At 41.9% G+C, this 19,930-nt stretch overlaps 1 protein-coding gene across 8 annotated transcripts in view; it reads right to left on the bottom strand.

Annotated features, from left to right (window-relative positions):
• Positions 1 to 19,930, bottom strand: part of EYA2 (EYA transcriptional coactivator and phosphatase 2) — a 105,429-nt gene that overhangs the window by 5,149 nt on the left and 80,350 nt on the right. For all 8 annotated transcript variants that reach the window (XM_075018724.1, XM_075018695.1, XM_075018703.1 and 5 more), the window contains 6 exons: positions 12,596 to 12,685; positions 5,084 to 5,142; positions 2,875 to 3,035; positions 1,754 to 1,868; positions 1,021 to 1,142; positions 71 to 171 (listed from right to left, as the gene is read on the bottom strand). In XM_075018724.1, the coding sequence (XP_074874825.1) occupies positions 71 to 171; positions 1,021 to 1,142; positions 1,754 to 1,868; positions 2,875 to 3,035; positions 5,084 to 5,142; positions 12,596 to 12,685 (648 nt within the window). The remainder of the gene's footprint in view (positions 1 to 70; positions 172 to 1,020; positions 1,143 to 1,753; positions 1,869 to 2,874; positions 3,036 to 5,083; positions 5,143 to 12,595; positions 12,686 to 19,930) is intronic.

The raw sequence follows: 19,930 nt of genomic DNA, 5'->3' as shown, positions 1-19,930 counted from the left end.
TGCCTAAGTAAAGAAAGGGTAATTGAAACGAAAACTTGGGAGAAGCCAGCACGGCATCCACAAACTGTACCTTTTTTGCTCCCTGTTCCTCTTCAACACCATCTCCTATTACAATGTACACGGCTTTCCTTCCAAACCTTTGCATTATTCTTTCAAAACAGCTCTCTTTTCCTAAGCAACAGAAGAGAAGACACATTTTTTTATCTGGACACATACAGCAGGTGGGGCTAACATTCAGGTACTGGAACTGGAGCTGGGACCTAACTGAACTTGCTGCTACATTCCTCATTTTCTTTTGAAATTAGAACCTAACTGAATCTTCATCTGAGATGGATTCTCTCCATCTCGTGACAGTTACTAGCATTTTCTTTATCAACCAAGGACATCCAAGTGCTGCCAGTTTTCCGTAAGCTTTGTGACTGATGCACTGCTTAGACCAGCAGTTGGTAGACTGATACAACACTCATGGTATTCAGTTTCAAGAGCCCTCTTCTGTTCATTCTGGTTGCAGTAAAAACATGAAAATACAAAACTTAGATGTTCAAACACATACCAGAAAGAACAGAACACAAAAACAGCCCCAAGCCAACCCTACCAGTATTTATTACTCACACAGCTTCATAAAGCTCATTCAGCACACTTGATCCCTCTACAAGAATAAGAGGATCCCAAACAGTGTTTCTGTATGTAACAGATCCAATCAGTCTGTCTTCCTCCTAGCTGGGTGCAGTTGAACATCCCACATGCAGTAGATGCTCCACAGCGTGGGTATTTTTCAGGCTCACTCCCCCATGGAAATACTTGGGAAGACTGTTTGTTTTTTGGGGTTTGTGTGTGGTTTTTTTTTCAGTCTGTACTAGTTTAAGTGCGGGCAGTCAGGATGTGAATTAGAATGTGTAAACATGGAGCTCAAAATAAAGCTCACACATTGTTTGTTGCGATCAGGTTGGATGGATGTGCCTGACTTAGGGACAAAACTTCAGTCTACCTTTGAGGATGCCTAAGTTAGTTTGCTCCTACCTGTTTTTGTTGCACTGTAAATGTTTTCAATGGGGAAGACAGTACCCAGTCCATAGAGAAGCACTTTAGCAAGAGCTGGTATAAGCTGAGTTGTGGTGACCAACACATTCACACAGTTAGGCCTGGAAAACAAAAGTTAGTAGAAATGGCAATCTGTGTTTCTCTCTTTTACTCTAGACTGAAAGACGGTAGGAAGCAAACCTTTCTTGCAACTGGAAATTCCCAAGCCAGTGGGAGATTATGCAGCTAGAGGCAGATAATGTGAGTACTGGTAATGTCTTTTTATCAACTTAGTAGAATGAAAAAAACATAAAACAAACTAGCAGCAGTGATGCAGCCTTACTGCATGCATGCCAGGATCTATTCTGTGGGAATTTAAACACCATGTAGTAATGTCCATGCTGGGTTCTTCGAGTGAACATGTTCAGGGATAGAAGGGCCCTTTTCTCCCTTTCCTACTCTTTTGTACATCTGTTCACATGAAAAGTGTGCCACAGATGAGGTAGCCAAAGAAAGGCAAGGAAAAAGACCTTTTCTTTTGCCTAGTTCATCATCTCAAGCTCACCCCAACCCTTGATAATTCAAGTCTGGCAAACATGTGCAGACTGGCCTCCCATAGGTTTGGCCAGCAAAGTCCTATGAATGTGTCTCGATTTGTTTAGAGGGGGGAAAAAAAGGGAAGCAAAGGAGATCCTGGATCAAGCCTGTAGGCAATTCTTTAAGCTGTTCTTACCGGGAATGTATCAAATTCAGTGCCTTCAGAGCATGTGTGAGCCAGAGATCAGTCAGCGCTTCGAGTTCTGCTCTTAACTGCAGCCAGGTTTCTCTCTTAGGAGCTCCTATTAAACCTGTAAGCAGGGAAAACATCTTTGCAGAAGCACAGAATGGGAGCTGCATGGCTTTGTATGTAGAATGCCAAAGGGCTCCTGCCTGTGTTCTGAATACTATCTCTCTCACTGTCCTTCTCTTGGCCCTGGTGCAGGCTGCTTCCTTTTGCCCACTGCCATATCACTGTAAGGCTCTGCCTCGAGGTACATGAGGCCCAACTGCACACTTCTACGCTACCGCAGCTCAGCTTCCTTCCTCTCCAGCAGAATGGTATCAGTAACCTGCATGCTGCAGGACCTCCTTAAAACACCTTTCTTGGAGTTAGCATAAAGCTTGCATGGGAAGTGAGCAAGAGGACAAAAGAGCTGTTTATAGCCGGTAGTGAGTGGCCTGAGCTGAGAGACTTCTGAAGCCAGGATGGTTTTGGTTCTCCTGAAAAGCTATGCACCATTTCCAGTACATGCAGGTAGGCTATTCCTCCAACCAAAAAAAGGTTGTGGTGATGCTCTGAGTTTTGCTTCTTCCTCTTTCTAGTCAGAGACCTGGCACTGATGTTCTAAAAGAGAAGCCAAGCAGCCTATCGGAAGAAACCAGGGCATCCTGATATCTGGTGGTATTGTTTTGGGGGAGTTAAAAACAAGTAGTTATGGTATAAGAATGCCTTCAGACAGAGATCAGCCATTTGTTCTGTGGAAAAAAAGCATATTTAGTTTTGAACTGTTTGCTTGCTTACTAAACATTTTGGAAAATTGGAGAAGGTTGCTTTCCTGCCAAAGAAATTACAAAATAAAGCCCCACACTCGGACTGGAGTCATTCTCATACCACTCAACCAGGTATTTTAGTGTATCTCCTGCAAACCCTGTACAGAACCTTATTTAAGGATGACTGCTGAAACACTTGCTCAGCTCACTGTGAAGTATTCTTATCACAATGCTCCCTACACCTCCTCCATACATGTCCCTAGCAGGGTCAGAAGTATTTGGGAAGATGAAAGGCACACTTGTTGCTTGGCCACAGACACTTACCCCCTACATTGTTTTTGTAGGTGTTGTACATCTCTTTCACCCGACGGTAGCGGAATGCTAATTTCCTCATCCAGTCAACTCCCCCATGAACACCTGAGCCCAGACACAGATTTGCACTGGCAGTTGAACTGTGAAAGCCATCTGCAGAGAAGTTGTATGTGCTGGGAAAGGAGGAGGGAAGGGGAGAGGTCAGTATAATTACAGTCTATACAGTGCCAGCAGGGAGTGGAAACAATTGAAAAGAAATGTGGAGACAAGTGGCAGCAGAGATATATGCAGGACACGCTGTACAGAACTGGAGTTCATCTCTAGCAGTTACTAGCATAGATGTTAAAAATGTTCTTACTGTAAACACAACACAGGTTACTTAGCACTACCTGCCAAGTCTGAGGCTCTCTGGACTACAGAATGTCTGACTGTCCTCAGGTCACTGAAATTCCTCACCTGCCTCTCATCCAGGCTGCTAAGGTAACTGCAGAAATTTCAAAGCAACTCTAGAGTAATTACCACAATTAATTGGGAGCAAGTGACAATTCCACAAACACCTTAAACAGGCAGTTCCTTTGAAGAAAGCAATCCTGCCTTCTACCAGGCATTTGTTCCTGTCTTCAGCCCTCCTCGATGTCCCTTTCTTTGTACCAGCACAAACATTTCTTCAGCACTGAGATGAATCAGATGAGGGAACTGTTCCAGTTAAAAGAGAATACAGCTTTAAAAAAAAAAAAAAGTTGCTTTCTGGATGGATCAGTTCTCTGGTTTGGGGGAGGGGGGGCATGCAGAGGCAGTACTAGCTCATGTCTTCTTAAAATGTTTGCCAGATGACAGCATGAGGATGGGTTTCATGGATTGAGCAGATCTCTGAGCTGCAATGGAAAAGGGCAGCCACAGCTCGTGGGGCACAGTTGGCAGGATCAGGTGACAGACCCAGTGAATTTGGACAAACTTGGTTTGTACCAGAGCCAGGGAACAGACAGAAAGGCTCAGCAACACAGACCTACCCCTCTCAGCTGCAGCTTGAAGTTAGCTCAGCTTATAGTGTTTCTGACACCTGATTGGGGGAGTAGCCAGTGCTTGTATATTCACATCCTGATTTACTGCACAGTAATTTCCCCTTCTCGAAGGGCCTGATGCCACTTTATTTCTGTATTAGAGCATCCAGATAGGAGTTCAACATGCTTAACATACTTCAGTCAGCTCAGCTTCATTTCCCATGTAGACAAGCCACGAGCAGCTGAGAAGTACTTTTGAAACAACTGAAATGACTCAGGCAGGGGCTTTTCACAGGATTCAAGATAAGCTGTTAGCATACGGACTTTTTTGTTCACTCAAAGTAAGTGCACTGATTGAGATCAAACTCAAATTAATGTTTTAATCAATGCCTGAAGAAGTATCCAGACTCACCCGCTTACAGGCCACAGGAGCCAAAGGACCTAAATGTAAATGTGCCATTTCAGTGCTTTGCAAAGCACAAACCAGCATAGCACTTAGGGCAAAAATCTTTCAAGTGTTCCCTGCAGAAGGAAAAGTCTCTTCCCTCAAACACTTCATTGTTTTCTGTGCTGTTTTGGCACCAAGTCCTCATAATAACCAGCCATAAAAACACAAATTATAAAGCTGCGTCATGACCTCTGCACATTTCATTCTTATGCCAATTACCATGACTCTGCAGGCAACACTTTGGGAAAGGTAGAGGTAACTGCACAGAAGTAGTTTTTATGTACATGATGATCTAACTTATACAGGTAATAGTGATGTTTGGTGCAGTTTCGGTACAAGTTTCTACCAGTGACAAGGCTCTGGCATGGCAAGGTCCGCAGTCCTCACTACTAAGCCCATACATTACAGATTGGGCAGCAGGAAACCTTTCAATATGGTTTTGAAGCATTTTAGCCACACCCGTGCCAACTGGCTGGCCAAATCACAACAGGAACTAGTGTAGTCTGACAGGAGTTCAACCTAATTTTAGATATATTTCCCAGAATGGTTCGAAGTTCAGTATAGTCAGGGCTTGACAGTAGGCACAGGCATATTAATGTGAGAAAGGGGACTCTCTGCTTCTGTGTGCTTAATAAATGCAGACAGCATGGAGCCAGGGAGGGGAGAGGACGCATGTCTGAGAATGTTATTTTACATCACTGACCAGCCCCCTGCTATTTTCAAACAGCTGTGGACTACCTGACCTGCAGCTTCCAGCCTGGAGAAACCGTACCTTAGATCTTGACCATTGTCATCTGATGATACATCATCTATGTGGATCTGGTCACAGTCCTGAGAAGCATATGAAAGAAAATACAGCAGTTAAGTAAATGCTTTGAAAAAAATTTTGAAAGAATGTAATGAAAAATTACTTTAAGGGTAATATTAAGGAGATAAATTCTTAAATATTGCTAGTATTGTCTGGCATAGTCTAGCCAGTTAATTGTTAGGAAAAAGTATCACATCACACTTGCACAAAATATGAATAGAGTGTGTGTGTGTGTCTGTGTGTATCAGAGAGAGAGATCTGCTGTTATCTAAGGGCACAACAGCTCATGAATATACAGTAAGTGAAAATCCTTCCTATCCAGACAGGAGGGAGAGAGATGCTTGTGTTTTAGCCAGGAAAACTGTGTTTTTTAAACTTTGTAGGCATGATAAGGCAGAGATTTGGCAGCATTTCCTCCTGTGAGAACACTGCTTTGGACAGGAGGTGGATGCCCACGTAATTACAAGGGGAGAAGATCTGTCCCAAAGAAATTTCCAGAGATGCCTGTCTGTTTTCCCAGTTTGTTCTGAGGGGGCTGAGCTTCCTTTGATGTGCAGGGAAGCTGGTCTGAAGCACTGAAGGCCACAGACAGAGTTAAGGAATAATATGTGTCAGTAATGAGGAAATCTATGCACAGGAAATTTAACCAGAATATATACTTGGAGCTCAGCCTGCATGAAGTATGTACTTTAGATCTTATCTTCCAAAATTCTTCATTGTTTGAATGGTGGAGGCCCTGCCTCAAAAATTTGAGAAATGTTATTTCTTTGGTTTCTTTCCTAGTCTTAGCATTAAGATTAGAAACAGAAAAATCAGGATTTTTATCCCACCACCTTAAATCTCCTTTCTCCATGACCCTTGAAGGCAAGAACAAAACAGAAAGCCTTCAAGCTGATGAATGCTATCATTTGTTCTGGCTGATTTTTTCAACAGAGGTAAAAGCACTTGGTACAACACGACTCCAAAGTCAGAACTTAATCAAGGTACAGTTATTCTTCACCACTTCAGTATTCTGTAAACCACAGAATTTGTCTTACCTTCTCTCCTGGTTTTGGCTGGGATAGAGTTAATTTTCTTTCTAGTAGCTGGTATAGTGTTACATTTTGGATTTAGCATGAGAATAATGTTGATAACACACTGATGTTTTGAGGTGTTGCTAAGCAATGTTTATACTAAGTCAAGGATTTTTCAGCTTCTCATGCCCAGCGAGCAAGAAAGCTAGTGGGGCACAAGAAGTTGGGAGGGGACACAGCCAGGGCAGCTGACCCCAACCAGCCAAAGGGATATTCCATACCATGTGACGTCATGCCCAGTAAATAAACTGGGGGGAGTTGGCCGGGGCAGGGCAGATCACTGCTCAGGAACCAACTGGGTATCAGTTGGCGAGTGGTGAGCATTTGCATTGTGCATCACTTGCTTTGTATATTCTAATTCTTTTGTTATTATTATTGTAATTTTATTATTGTTAATATTACCATTATTATGTTCTTCCTTTCTGTCCTATGAAACTGTTCTATCTCAACCCATGAGTTTTAATCCGTTGTGTCCCCCCGCAATTCTCTCCCCCATCCCACTTGGTGGGGTGGAGTGAGTGAGCAGCTGCGTGGTGCTTAGTTGCTGGCTGGGGTTAAACCACAACACCTTCCTTACACAACTGAGAGTTTTATGAATTACTTTAAACTATCCCCTTTCAAAAAAAGAAAAAATCCCCAAACAAGTAACCAAACTTGTTATCAATGGCAAAATGTCACAGATAGATTGTTCTTGTCCATAATCATGAGATTTTCTGCAGGATTTAATTTAGATAATTCTCAAAAAGACACATGATTTTATCTTGTTCTCATCTCATCAGTCCTCTTATCAACCTATCACTGGGGTGTATATCTCTGTATATAATTGAAGCCAAGCAGCTGAATAGCAGATCTCTGCCAGCACCTCTCTCTCTTTCTCTCCTCTACCCCCATCATTTTTTAAGTCCCCCTCCCAATAGCTGTTGTGAGCCATGCTGGGATAATATTGATGCAGCCCACTCCACTTCAGTTGTGTGATGCAGGGCATTAAGTCAGGGGAAAGGTATTTGTGGAGGGATCTGTTTTTCTCATTTGTGAATGAATTGTTCTGTACACTGAAGTGTGACAACAGTAGCTATCACATTTCTAACTTAATAAAATACCATGACACTTGGTGAGACGCTACCTCATAGTCCGCCGGCTGAGCCTATCATGTTACCGGGTGAAACAGGGAAGCTGGTTAAAGCAAGAATGTGGACCATGTTTTACTACTTGGTTACGAGACTAATCTTTCATTCTTGCAGAATTTCCTTGAAATCTTAGTGAGTGGGAAATCAAGGCAGCATATCTGGGCTGCTGAAAAGAAGGTCCAGATTGTTCAAATGGAAGTCTGCAGTGGGGACATATCCCAGTCTTCACATCTGCTGACTTTTTAAAATGCTACTCTAGGATCTCAGAGGTACATGATGTGTGGCACGTACAGCCTGTAACTGAGTCAAACGTGTAAGACCTCAGTCAACCCTCGCAACTCTGGGAAATGAACTGTTTTTACTGTTGTGATATCTCTAGGGCAGTCTGTGCTACACAACCTTCCTCCAGATGGAACCAGACCCTTGCACCCACATGTAAAGGAAACTGAGCTAAATGCAGCTTTGAAATGGTACTGCAGGCTTGGAGAAAGCCTCTGCTGCCTCCTTGTGAAATACAAGCTGTTCCTGAGGACGCATGGAGAAGCTCCTTCTGTTATCACTTACACTCCCTCCAAACACTCTCAAGGTATGTCTCGTGCACATATGAAAACAACTTATGAAGGCACAGGTTGTTGTGTATCAGGACTGTGTTAGAGATTTTTAAACATCTTGTGGATTCAAGGATTCATAGATCAGTCGAGCTTGTATCCCTCATTAGGCAGGGGGTTAATGGTTCCCAGAACACAAAACCTCCAGGGGTGGCTTTGAAAGGCAGTAACTTGTAAACACACTAATCCCCTTGTTTGTTAATTCCTCATCTCCTTGTCAGTCCTCCTATCCTTAATACCTGTTTGCCAGAGTGCTAGACAATAATGTCTCCAGAGGGACTGGGGGTGGAAGGTACTATTCTCTAGCCAGCATTGCACTGCAAACAAAAGTCATCTGGGAGAAAAAGCACAACCCTGGAAAGCCCAGAATTCATATTTTAACTTCACTGTGATCTATAACCTTGGGCGACTCCTTTTCTCCCTGATTTCCCAAAAGAGGACCAGAGAGTGAGAATACCTCCTTTCAAATGAATATTTGCTAATATATTCTGCAGTCTGATCAGAGCCCTTTGCACACAACACCTTGTATGGCCTATACTTGCAGACCGTAGGGATTTAATCTGCCTGTACTGTTGCAACTGCAAACAGATGATGTGGTCGACAGGCATGTGCCACATGAGTGGATGAATTAGTGTGGCAAAACCATGTTTGTATGATTTCAACACGGGGCTCAGCAAACACAGGCCTTGCTTGCCTGGGTTATGTTGCTAACAACCTCCAGAACGGGGCAATGTTTGTTTCACTGCATGCCCTAGAAGTGCCACACACTGGCTGTCCTTGTCAAGGTTTGGTGCCTTGATTCTTTGCTATGGGGCAGGCAGACCACTAAGGTCTGCTTCAACAAGCATTGACCCCCCCCCGGCCCTGAATCAGCTGGAAAAAAAAGTCCAGCTTCCAAAGTTGTACAACTTTTAAGAGTTAACTTGCTGACAGAGAATCCCTTCCTGTAAAAAGAGCGAACGTGTTTGGTAGGAGTCTAGGTCTAAGGCTTCTCCAGTCACCCACCTGCCCTGGGGACCAGTAAAGAGCGAACGTATTTGGTAGGAGTCTAGGTCTAAGGCTTCTCCAGTCAACCACCTGCCCTGGGGACCAGTGATTAGCCTCCTTCCATACAACTAGCCTGAGGTCTGGGGTGAATTGAATGGGAAATTGGCCTCTCTACTAGGCTGCAGCACTAAGAGAGGATGGGTTGAAGCGGGTTATCTGCAGGATCTGCTGGTTTGCCTTTTCACACATCCACGATTCCCACTCCCAAGCATAGCAGGAAAAATGCATCCAGGAAACAGTTGCCTGAATCCCTTCTGGGTAAACCCTAAAAAAAGATAAAGCCCTGGCTAACAACAGAGTCTCAGAATCATTTTTTGATAGAAAAAAAGGGAGTATTCCAGTTCAGCCTCCTCACTCAGACTTTGAAGCCAGGTTTTTTGCTATGACATGAAATCACATCCTCACCAGACTGAGAAGGATCACACAAATGCTACTAAGGGCTGTGCAAACCTTGCTGTATCTATGGACAAATGTTTCATCCTCATCAGGCACTTTCTAGCAATGCTTCAAAAAGGCTTTACATCCTGGCAGCACCTTCTGCTCTGTACAGCACTGAAAACTGCAGCCAGCAAAATAAACCATTCCCCTGTGCTAAAGCAAGGTAATAACTGATTTCCTTGTCCAACCTGCCTCTCTGGCAAGGATGGGCAACATTTCCTCCAATTCCTGCTCCCCCCTGCCTTCCACTGTCAGGATTGAGCTCAGCTGTGCTCTGGTTGGTTCAGCCTGCTGGGCCTCCGAAAATGCCTGAACTTGGCTATGGATGTGTGCCAGAGAAAAGTTTTGCTATGTTTAGCATTATCTAGTAAAAGTACTCTTACTTTGGTCTTGAATGGGGCAACTACCCTACTGCTTTCTCAGTTACATTTCTTTCACCCTGCCCCAACACAGAAGATGGTCAGAAATGGTTTCAGCCCTGTGCAGTTTTAGCTTATTTTGTCTTGTACAGGCCAGTGTTATACCACATGATGGTGCTAATGTATACTGTAATGTTTGTGGGTTTAGAACTGAATCAGCTTCTGTGCTTGTTTTTTACTGATTTCTTTTTTCTTTTTGAAAAATACAATTCACTGCATTTTTTTAAGCCTAGCACTCAGTGATGTATGATCTTTAAATACCACCTTATGAATAGTCAAACCTGACTTCTATTTATCATCCCAAATGAAGGAGTAGGGTGGTTAACAGAGATGGATGACTGTGTTGTTGCAAATTCTTCCAAAGTGAAATGGCTTTTTTTGGAAAATGAAAATTTTGTAAAGAACATTTACTTCTCTTGAATACTCCCTCTTCCCTCATTTTTTTCATTGAAAAGGTTCACCTAAAACCTTGGTTTTGTTTTGGTTTGAAAAAAACCTTTAGTTTGTTTCACTTATCAAGAATGTGTGAAAAGGGAAAACAAATTTTTCAGTAGAAAATGCTCTTCTCTGTCCAGCTACCTGGGCCATGCATTATCATTTAGAATGCTTAGCATTTTTGTCTTAGTGCTGGACCTAAAATAAAATTGTCTCACAATGCTATCTCTTTGCTTGTTTCTGCTCTGGCTAGCTGGAACACTATTTGTTTTCAAAAGTTTTTAATGTTTTTCATGGTTTTGAGCCATGTAGGTTCCAGCAGCAAGTTGTTCTCACCTTTAGGTGCCCATGTCCCATTACACCCTCTGACAAGCCCATTAAGGCTATATTGACTCACTCATTCAGCTGCCAACTTTGTGTTTCTCAATTTTTTAGTAAGAGCAGGTAAGCTGATAAGAGCCTAGGAAATCAGAAAAAATTGCTTCTCTTTTCTCATGCAGCAACAGAATAGCAGTAGTAACATAGATGGTTTTATTTATCATCTTTGTAGCCCAAACTACTTAGAGACAACCTCCCTTAATATTTTGCTGAACAGATGTGCCCTGTAGCACCTGGCTCTTTTCCTGTGTTGGAGATGGAGGCCAGGTATTTAGCAGAAGGTTTTTATTTCTGTTTGGAGACAGAATGCTAACTTTAGCTCTTCACTGGACTAATTGTTACATAGTCCTCCTGGAATGAGAAAGTCCCATATCTGAGGGATTTTTGTTTAGCTTTTGCTTCCTTAATGTCTAGAAACCACAGAGGAAAAGAAACACAACATACTAACTTTTTATAATTAAAAACTTTGCTCTACCATAGTGGCTGAAGAAGAACTTGAGAGGCCATGTGAGACAAAACTGACCTAAGGACTCTGCTTCTACTTCTGTTACTGACTGATAAATGTGCAGAAGTTGACTGAGGCCAGACAATTTACTACTTTGTTTCGTGTTTTAGAGCAGTAAGTGAAGCAAGGAGAAAATTTGTTTTAAAATTATTTGCCAACTTATGTTCTTGCAAAAGTCTAGATAGACAGAGGGTTTCTGGAGGGTGGCTTTGTGCAAGACATGAAGCTTTTTTGCATCACATATTGAGATCTATGGGTGGAAAGTGCTGGTTGTGTATTAAATATTATCACTACTTATATAGTGCCCGGGACTCCCAAAGAGCAGCTCTCTTTTTTTTTTTTCCCCCTAAGAGAGGGATTTTTTCACTTTGCACTTTCTGTACCCCCATGACCAACTCCCGCTTTGAAAAAAGCTGAAAGAGGAAAAGTCTGTCAGTTCAGGTGCTACCCACTACTTGTCTTACGAAAGGAAATGAAAATTCTCAGCAAGTGAAACCTCAGATTGTAAGAAGACAGGTGGCAGGGAAGGTTATACCTTCTGTAATGCAGAGGATCACAGTGCAATTAAGCAGTGAAGGTACCAGAAGTTCTCACTGAACTCATCAGGCACAGAAAAAGTTCTCTCATTTCATCTGGCACAGAAACAAACTGTTTTTTCAAGTGAAGAAAAAGACCATAGAAGTCTGCCCAGGGAGGCCAAATTTTTTTCCTCCAAATACCTCCAAGCAGTATTCTGACTCCAAGGTGCCCACAGCACAAACCCCATCTTACTCACTTTGTATGTGACTCATTCAGACTCTTTCTACTGATTGCAAATGCAAACAAATTGTCATCAGTGCTGTACAGCTGTTCCTCAGCTGGCAACAGAATTCTGCTAGCATCACTTTGTTTGAATTTTACCGTATATTCAAAAGGACTTTCATCTTGTGTAAGGCATAGTCAGATCTAACCATGCCACAAACAGGAAGGATTCTTCCCCTTGGTCTTATGTTGAAACTCCCATAGTTTCATCCTGCAGTGTGCCTGAGCTTGAGCAGACCTCCTGCTCTGTCTGTGTGTACAAACAGAGCTTCCTCAAGAACAGAGACCATTTTTAAAACCTCTGCATTGGCTCACAGCTAATTGCTACCTGCCCCATAGGATCTATGCTAATTTAGCTTAATAAAATTATTAAATAGCAAATTTCAGGAGAAGCAGCAGCAATGTCCTCATTATTAGATTTAGTAAAACTGCCAAAAGCCATCATTGTTACTATGTATTTAGAAAAAAATTCCTTAACAGAATGAAGATGTCAAAGGGACACAGTGAAGTATGCTTCCAATAAGCCGTCTAAGGCCCATTTCTTTGGGGTCAAAAATGAAAGTTTCTTGGCCAGAAAAACAAGTTTGTAGACCAGATGCAAATGATTAGACAGAGAGATGTTAAATAAAATAAGCTGCTACATACCTCCAGGTCATTGAAGAACAGATGTGTATCTGCAAGGTTGAAGATCATTTCTTCCATCATAAGACCTATCCGCACAGATGTTGTAGTGTCCTGTTAGGGGAAAATCAGTTTTTTTCCATTCACTTTGATTTTCTTTTTGGGTTTGTTGTTTTTTTTTTTTTTAATTTTTTTTTTTTGGGGGGGAGGGGGGAGAGATCTTAGACCAAACATAGGATCTACGCATTCCTGTTTCTGAAGATATGTTCATTAAAGTAATTTTATTTCCCAAGTGTATCTTAACATGATTTTCCCATCCTTTCTTTTGCTCTCCTAGATAATCAAATTCTGTTCTTTGAAGGATGTCTATGGCTTGCCTTGACCAATACTAGCCCACACACTTCAGACAATATAACAAGAACCTTTAAACACCTGAGACCATATAAGAATTGCTTCAGTAGGTTAGACCAAGAATTGATTTCCAATAGCTTCATTAGTGAATGGTTAGGGGATAGTCAGGAGCAACAGAGCACACAGAGGGTGATCCTTTCCTGACTTTGCTCTTCAAACCAGCCATAGAAGGTCAGCATTATTCTCTTTTAATATGTCAAACAGCAACTTGGTGAGGAAAATCTGAAAACAGAACCCAGAAGCTCAGACATAAATTGAGTCTCTTTCTCTGAAGGGTGCAATCCATGTGTCTCAGCACACTTGGCTTAGTCTTCACTGCCGTGCTAACTCAGGTGATCAGCACAGAACAGGACAGAAAGGCAGATGTATTATTCCCATAGCAGAGCCCAGCGCATGATACAGTATCTACTGTCCTTGGCAGCACTTGGTGCACCTGGGCAGGGCATGCAAGACCAGCCACACTACTGCAATTCTCTTCCATCCCCACTGAAGCTGCCTACTTATTTAACAGTATCAACAGAGTTACAACAATCCTATTCTACCATGCAAACCCAATTATAGCACAATAAAATGCTCATCCAAGTATGACTATTCCTGCTTAGGACAGAGTGTGCTCTGCAGTGGTATAAAGCATGCTTGCAGAGCCAGAACTGTAGCCATAAGGGCAGTTACACCCAAATAACTACATTGATTAAAAAAAAAAGACAAAACAAGACAAGACACAGCACATTAAAGTGCTGGATGGGTTCATCTGTCATTCCAGCTAGTGTCAGAAATAGCAACATGCACCCTCTGCTCCCATCTGCATGGGCTGGCTGGCTGTGATGGTTTGCTCATTCTGCCATTTTTTTGTATCAGCAGCCCCCTGCCTAGCTAGGTGTGGGTCTAACTTGGCCTTTCCCTGATAGGGTCCCAAACTGCTTCCTAAAAGGGAAGGACATGATGCAGAAGCTCTGGCTGCCTGCAGCATTTTTAAGAACATACTTTTTTAACCATTATGAGAATGTGAACATGCACAATGTGAACATGCACGCGCCAGCAGCTCTAAAATGGCTTCTACACATTCTTAAGCACATGTTAACTTTCTCACATCCAGATCCTGCTCCTACCAACATCAGCGGCAAAACATTAAGTAAATTCCTCTGGAAGAGGACTACACTACCTGCAGCTCTACTTTAGTGCATTTAGTGGATTCATTTTAGAAAATTTATGTTTTTCCCTGGCCCTTGCTACCCAGGCGAGACACCACAACTGCCCGTGAGAGCGCTGTCACTTCATTTCCTCACCAAGTCAGCAAGTGCAAGCTTAAACCAGCCCAAGCTGAGAGGGGTGACTCTGCTTGGCCAGAGAAGCCACCCATAGACAATCCTGCGTGGCAAAAGCAACTGACACTTTTGGCTGGGCCGTTTCCCTTTCTTCTGGCTTGGAGGACTACATTAACAGCTAACTGCATGCGCACAGCAGATCTTCTCAGTCCTCCAAGCTCCCACTTGGATGGGGGGTAGCAGCCGCATGGCTCCTACAGCCCTTGGCTTACTGCTTCAAAGCTGCCGAATGGGCACTGGATACAGCCTCTGTGGATCTGTTACTCTGAAACACAATCAAGCGACCTGCTGTACCCGCCTGGTGTCCTGCAATATTAAATGAGTCTCAAGTCACTTTTCCATGTCTCTCATGCATAAAGTCAACCACCCATTCCACCCCCAAACAACTGACCTTGTTCCTAAACCCACTGCAAAAGCATAGAAATGCACTGATGCAAACAAGGTTTCTAGCAGAACATTTTCTTATTCATTACATACTTCAAAAACACAAGCAAAATAATCTGTGGTTAATTTGATAAACACTTATAGCTCAAAAGCATTGTGCCTGTTCAAACTAAACAACAACAGATAACTAAAAAAAAAAAAAAAAAAAAAAGAAAAAAAAAGAGCATTTCCACAACAGGCTGTTTTTGTAATTCATCTTCATTAGGACAGGGATCTCTCATCTTTATGTTTATGTGGGTGGTTTTCCTCCACTAAAGTTACAAGCCATGCTAAACCAGGGCAGATTTATATGTAGTCTTTGCTCTAATTTTCTGCAGATTTCTGTGGAGTCATGTTATTGTATGACAGGACAATAATGAATTAGTTGAGGAGCTCTAACAGGGAGCACAATGTTTGGAGGATGAGTACATTTCAATCAACCTTTGCAGCAGATGCTGTTGACATGGATGGTGTATTACACACTAACCTAATTATTACGCATTCTTGGTGTAGTTCTCTTTAATTAGAGCAGAATGGCTGTGGTTTCAGCCATGTGTGTGACTCACAAGCATTGTGCCCATCTAAAGAAAAGCTCTGTCACTCATGTTTAAACATGCTTGTTGCTGTCCCAGAAAGAAGGGCACTTTCTCCTCTGGGCAAAAAGTAAACTCTAACAGACTTGCCTTGAACATGTCTCTAATTTTAAGCCCCAAACCTGCTCCCTTGATGAGGCACAGGGACACAGGCGTAATCAGGGCATCTGACTGTGGCCCCATGCGAACAGCACTGAATCAGATTTTACTACCCAGGTGTAGTTACACGGGGGAACTGTTTTGAAGAAAATATGCTGCTAGGAAGAAATTATTTTGTAAAATAGTTTTTAATGAAGCAATTTATTTTTATACATTTCAAGGATCATTAGCCTTTAAAATCCTTTCAGGAAATCTCATTGGTTGGTATCTGTCATTTATCCTCTAAGTTTTGTCTTTAGCTTTATTGGTATTAATCACTAATGGGGAGTAGGAAACATTTCCACAGTGTATGAAGTTACCTTCTCTTAAGCTGAACAATATGGAAATTAAACTGTAGATGAGAGGAAAAAAAAAAAATCTTTCTCTTGAGATAAAGTATATGATGGAATGAAAATAAAACAGAAAAATGCACTTTACCACCCAGAGGGGAAGTCGTTTGGGGAAATGATTTGGCATCGCTGCTTTCACAGTATGGACATTTCCTCTATAGCAAGGCATGCTTCCAAGTCTTAAAGAGGCTGATAAAGTTAAAAGGCAAATCAGCACTCTCAGTATGATATAGGTGTCTAGAGGCACTAGGCGAGGGTTCCACTGGCAGTTATTTATTTGCGTTACTGTAGCATCTAGAAGCACTAGTCCCAGATTTGAACCCCACTGTGCTAGAGGCTGTACCCACACGGAGGAAAGACAGAGCCGCTACAGCTTTCAATTCAAGTATGAATAAACAGGAAAATCAGACTGACAGGAAAGCACCAAAATGAGACAGGTATATCAATCAATGTGTTGTACAAATTCTCTGTACAGTGTGTAAATAATCTGAAAGAGAATTATGAAATTTAACCGAAGATGTTGATGGAAAGGTCTTCCTAGGCACAGAAATCCCATACCACTAAAGGATATCTCTGTGCTGCAGGGGATGCCCTGGTAGACTGCTAATGCCTAGGTTAGAGTAGCGTGAGTTTAGCAGAGCAATGTAAAGTCACTGCATTCATACCGATGATCTCTGCTAACACGTCCTTCCATTGGAAAAGTGCACCCTGAAGCCCTGGGAACAAGCTTCCTGGGTAACAGATCTAGCCAATGTTTTCTGATGCATATAAAGCCCAAGGAAGAATGGACCACAGAACAGCTTGAAATCAAATCTCCTCCAGGAACCACTTTTTACAGTGAGAACAGATTAATCTAAAAACTCAACCCTGAGTGCTTGTTCAGTAACTTTAGAAGAGCGAGGTCCTACCCCTCTGCTAATCTACGAGTCATGCTTTCACAAACAAGGACAATGAGAGGCAGGGATAGAAAACAGGCAATAAACTCCTTTTGTAAATAAAACCTCCAGCACCACAGTGTATCCCTATATGCCTCACCTCTGCCATGCACCATTGTTGGAGCTTCCTTCACGGGTGAAATTAAACAGTCCCACAAATTACTTATAGTGTTAACCTCTGGTGCTTGGACATGACAGACCAGGCACTCCTAACCCTCCAACACACAGCTTTAACAGGCTTCTTCCCACCGGCTGGGGGAACAAGCACCAGGGGACCAGTGGTCATTTTGAAGTATTCACTCTCAAAGAGATTGGTATTCCTCCTCCTCAATACACCCTTCACTCCCACTTTTAACGAACAGGAGTAGTAGTTGCACAGCTGCTCATTTCTGCTTTAGTGCACAACTTGCGGGAACTGAGACATAAAAAGCCCGCATTCCCTACTACTCCTTCATAAACAATAAAGGATCAAAACACAAAAAGAGTAAGATAAGCCCTTTTTTAACATTTTGGATCAAAAGTGTTTGCCCAGAAGGGCATCCTTGGACATGTCTCTCCTGTTTCTGTCACAGCTGTGACTTTCAGCTAAGGACTGATGGGCTATTGCCTACTACTGACAATGGCCACACCTTGTGAGCAAGATAATTTCCATCATAAGTGAAGCACTGCCAACTCCCAGCTCCAAATCTGCTTGTTTTGGGGTAATTTTGCTGCCTGTTCAGCAGATAGTCCTACTAGAGGAAAACATGGGCAACAGAAGCCTGTGGAACATGCTGCAGGGGAAGACAAAAGTGTCCACTCACCAAGGGGAACATTTTTTTTCATATCCCAATGGCATGAGCTGACACATTTGCTCTGAATGTTGCTTTTATGTTGGCTAGTTGCATGCACTGTTCCTAATCCTTGAACTAGTTCTGTACATTTGAAGTGAACTGCATTTTAGAATTTCAATTTGAGTTCAATTATGTCCTCCAAGCTAATAACACCTTGCCTAAAATTAATTTCTGTTTCTGTTTTCATTTTGTCCTCTATTTTGAGTAAAAGGATGACAGAAGATGGCTAAATGAGCTTGTTGAACAGCCTTCAGTCTGCCATTGCTTAAAGATGATTTCCACAAAAACTGGAGGTGAGCAAAGAACAAATATTTCACTATTACAGCAGTGGGTTAAAGTGGGAAGTTAGGTCTGCTCACTCCACGTGAAACTCCGAATATTTTAGCTCCTGTATTTTAGCAAAGCAAAGGGAATGCAGAATGTGAAGGCACACCCAAATTAGTTTTAAGCTACTGAATGTGGGTACAAATAGCTGCAAGTATGTTGCAGCATGCAGTATATAGGTCCCTAGACCCTTTTTCAGGAGCTAACCTACACAGAAGCCTGCATTGCAATATCTTCACTACTAAAGGTACTGGCATTATCTACACAAAAGCCAATGTGCATTGCAGCTACACTTCAAAGTGCACCATCAGCATCCTCCCAAATGGCTCTGTATTAAAACCTTCTTACCACTGCTCTCCTGAAACACTGAGATTGATTTTTTTCATAAACTGTTTATACTTGCCCTAGAGTATGCATTAAAAAGACATGTATTTGTTAACACCTGCAGCTACTACTAATCCAGTTGGCTGGATGTCCACAGCCAGCTCTCCCCTCTTGTACACTGTAATTTTGAAAGGAAGAGAGAAGCAGACTTATCTCTGGCAATCTCTCAAGTGCAAGTCACTCTCGCCTCCGATCCTGGCTCGAAAGCCCATTCCAAGCCTCTGCCTTACAGGTACCCTGTTCAGACTTGCAGGCCATTAGCAAAGGGGCAAAGCTGGCTCCTTTGAGACGGATAACAAATCAGCTTGTTGTCTGACTCTCCTTCTATTTAGCAATGTGCCAATTAACCCAACATTCAAAAAGTTATGACAAAGTCATTCTGAGCATGGATCTTGGATTCAGACCTCCCCCAACCCCCGCCTTTAAAAAACACAAAATAAAGCCCTAGTATTTAAAACTAATCAGTCTCTTTAAATCTGTGCCAAATACCTGTTTATGCCGTGAGCAAATAATTACTTTTCTACAAGGAAGAAAGTATTAATTAAGAGTATTCATCAGACTCCTATTCTATAGGGTTTATCTACCGCAGGTGTCAGCCAGAGGTGAGAGACGGATTAGTATACAATCAAGGGCTTTCTAAGTTAAATCTCCTCCTTGTGGTTAGCTGGTAATAACAAAGTTGTCACCAAAAGAAAGAATTTAATAGTTTTAATTGCGTTTAATTACTTGGAAACTCCTGGAAAATGGACCAGCTTGGTTGTAGTATGAAAAAAAAAAAAAATTATTATAATAATAATAATAATTAAAAAATAAAAGCAAAGATACAAATGCCTGGGCCACATGTTTGAACAAAAAGAGTCTGTAAGAATAATCATTCTTTGGTTATAACATTTTATACCTTGATCAGAATTTGAGACATGAACAAGGCTTTTTCATAATAATGGGAAATTAACCATGTGCACCAGTTCTAGTTCAAATAAGTCCCCATCTTTTTGAGGAAGAGAACACATTTAGCTCTTTTACTACACTTAAGTATCTTAGCTTGCAATTTTACCTTTTTAATAGACACAGACTACAGCTAGACCTACCTTCTCAGAGCTTTTCAAATGACAGAGTGGGTATTTGTGAGAAAAGTTGTTTTAAGTAACCAAAGTAGCTCAGGAGCTGAAACCCATTTTCAGAAGTGACTTACGTAAGTGACTACACTTCAGACTTTTTTAAAAAGGACTGTCCTTTTTCAAATAGAATCACTCAGCTTTTCAGGCTCTAAACTTTTTTTCCCCCAAAATGAAGACATACTGTTTTACCTAAACATTGATATATCCAGGTTTATTAGACAATCTACCAAATTTAAATGAAGTCTACAGTCATCACAGTGTGACCTTGTGAAAAGTCCATGCTGGACAGAAAGTAAATATAATTTAATCCCTTTTCTTCAGATACATTTTCATATTCATTCTTACTGTGACTTGAGAGGTACTTCCAAGTTATTGGAAGTATTTACTGAAGGACTCTCTTTCTACTGGCATGTATCTGTTCAGAAATGGTTGGGGACTACACCTTGGAAATTATTCCAATAAGCAGATGGGCATGTCAGTCACTAAATCCTTATGTTCAAGAGCACACGGAGGTTGAAAAGGTTC

This window comes from Buteo buteo, chromosome 2, assembly GCF_964188355.1.
Source record: "Buteo buteo chromosome 2, bButBut1.hap1.1, whole genome shotgun sequence".
NCBI lineage: Eukaryota > Metazoa > Chordata > Aves > Accipitriformes > Accipitridae > Buteo > Buteo buteo.
This window is presented reverse-complemented; position numbering and strand designations above follow the sequence as displayed.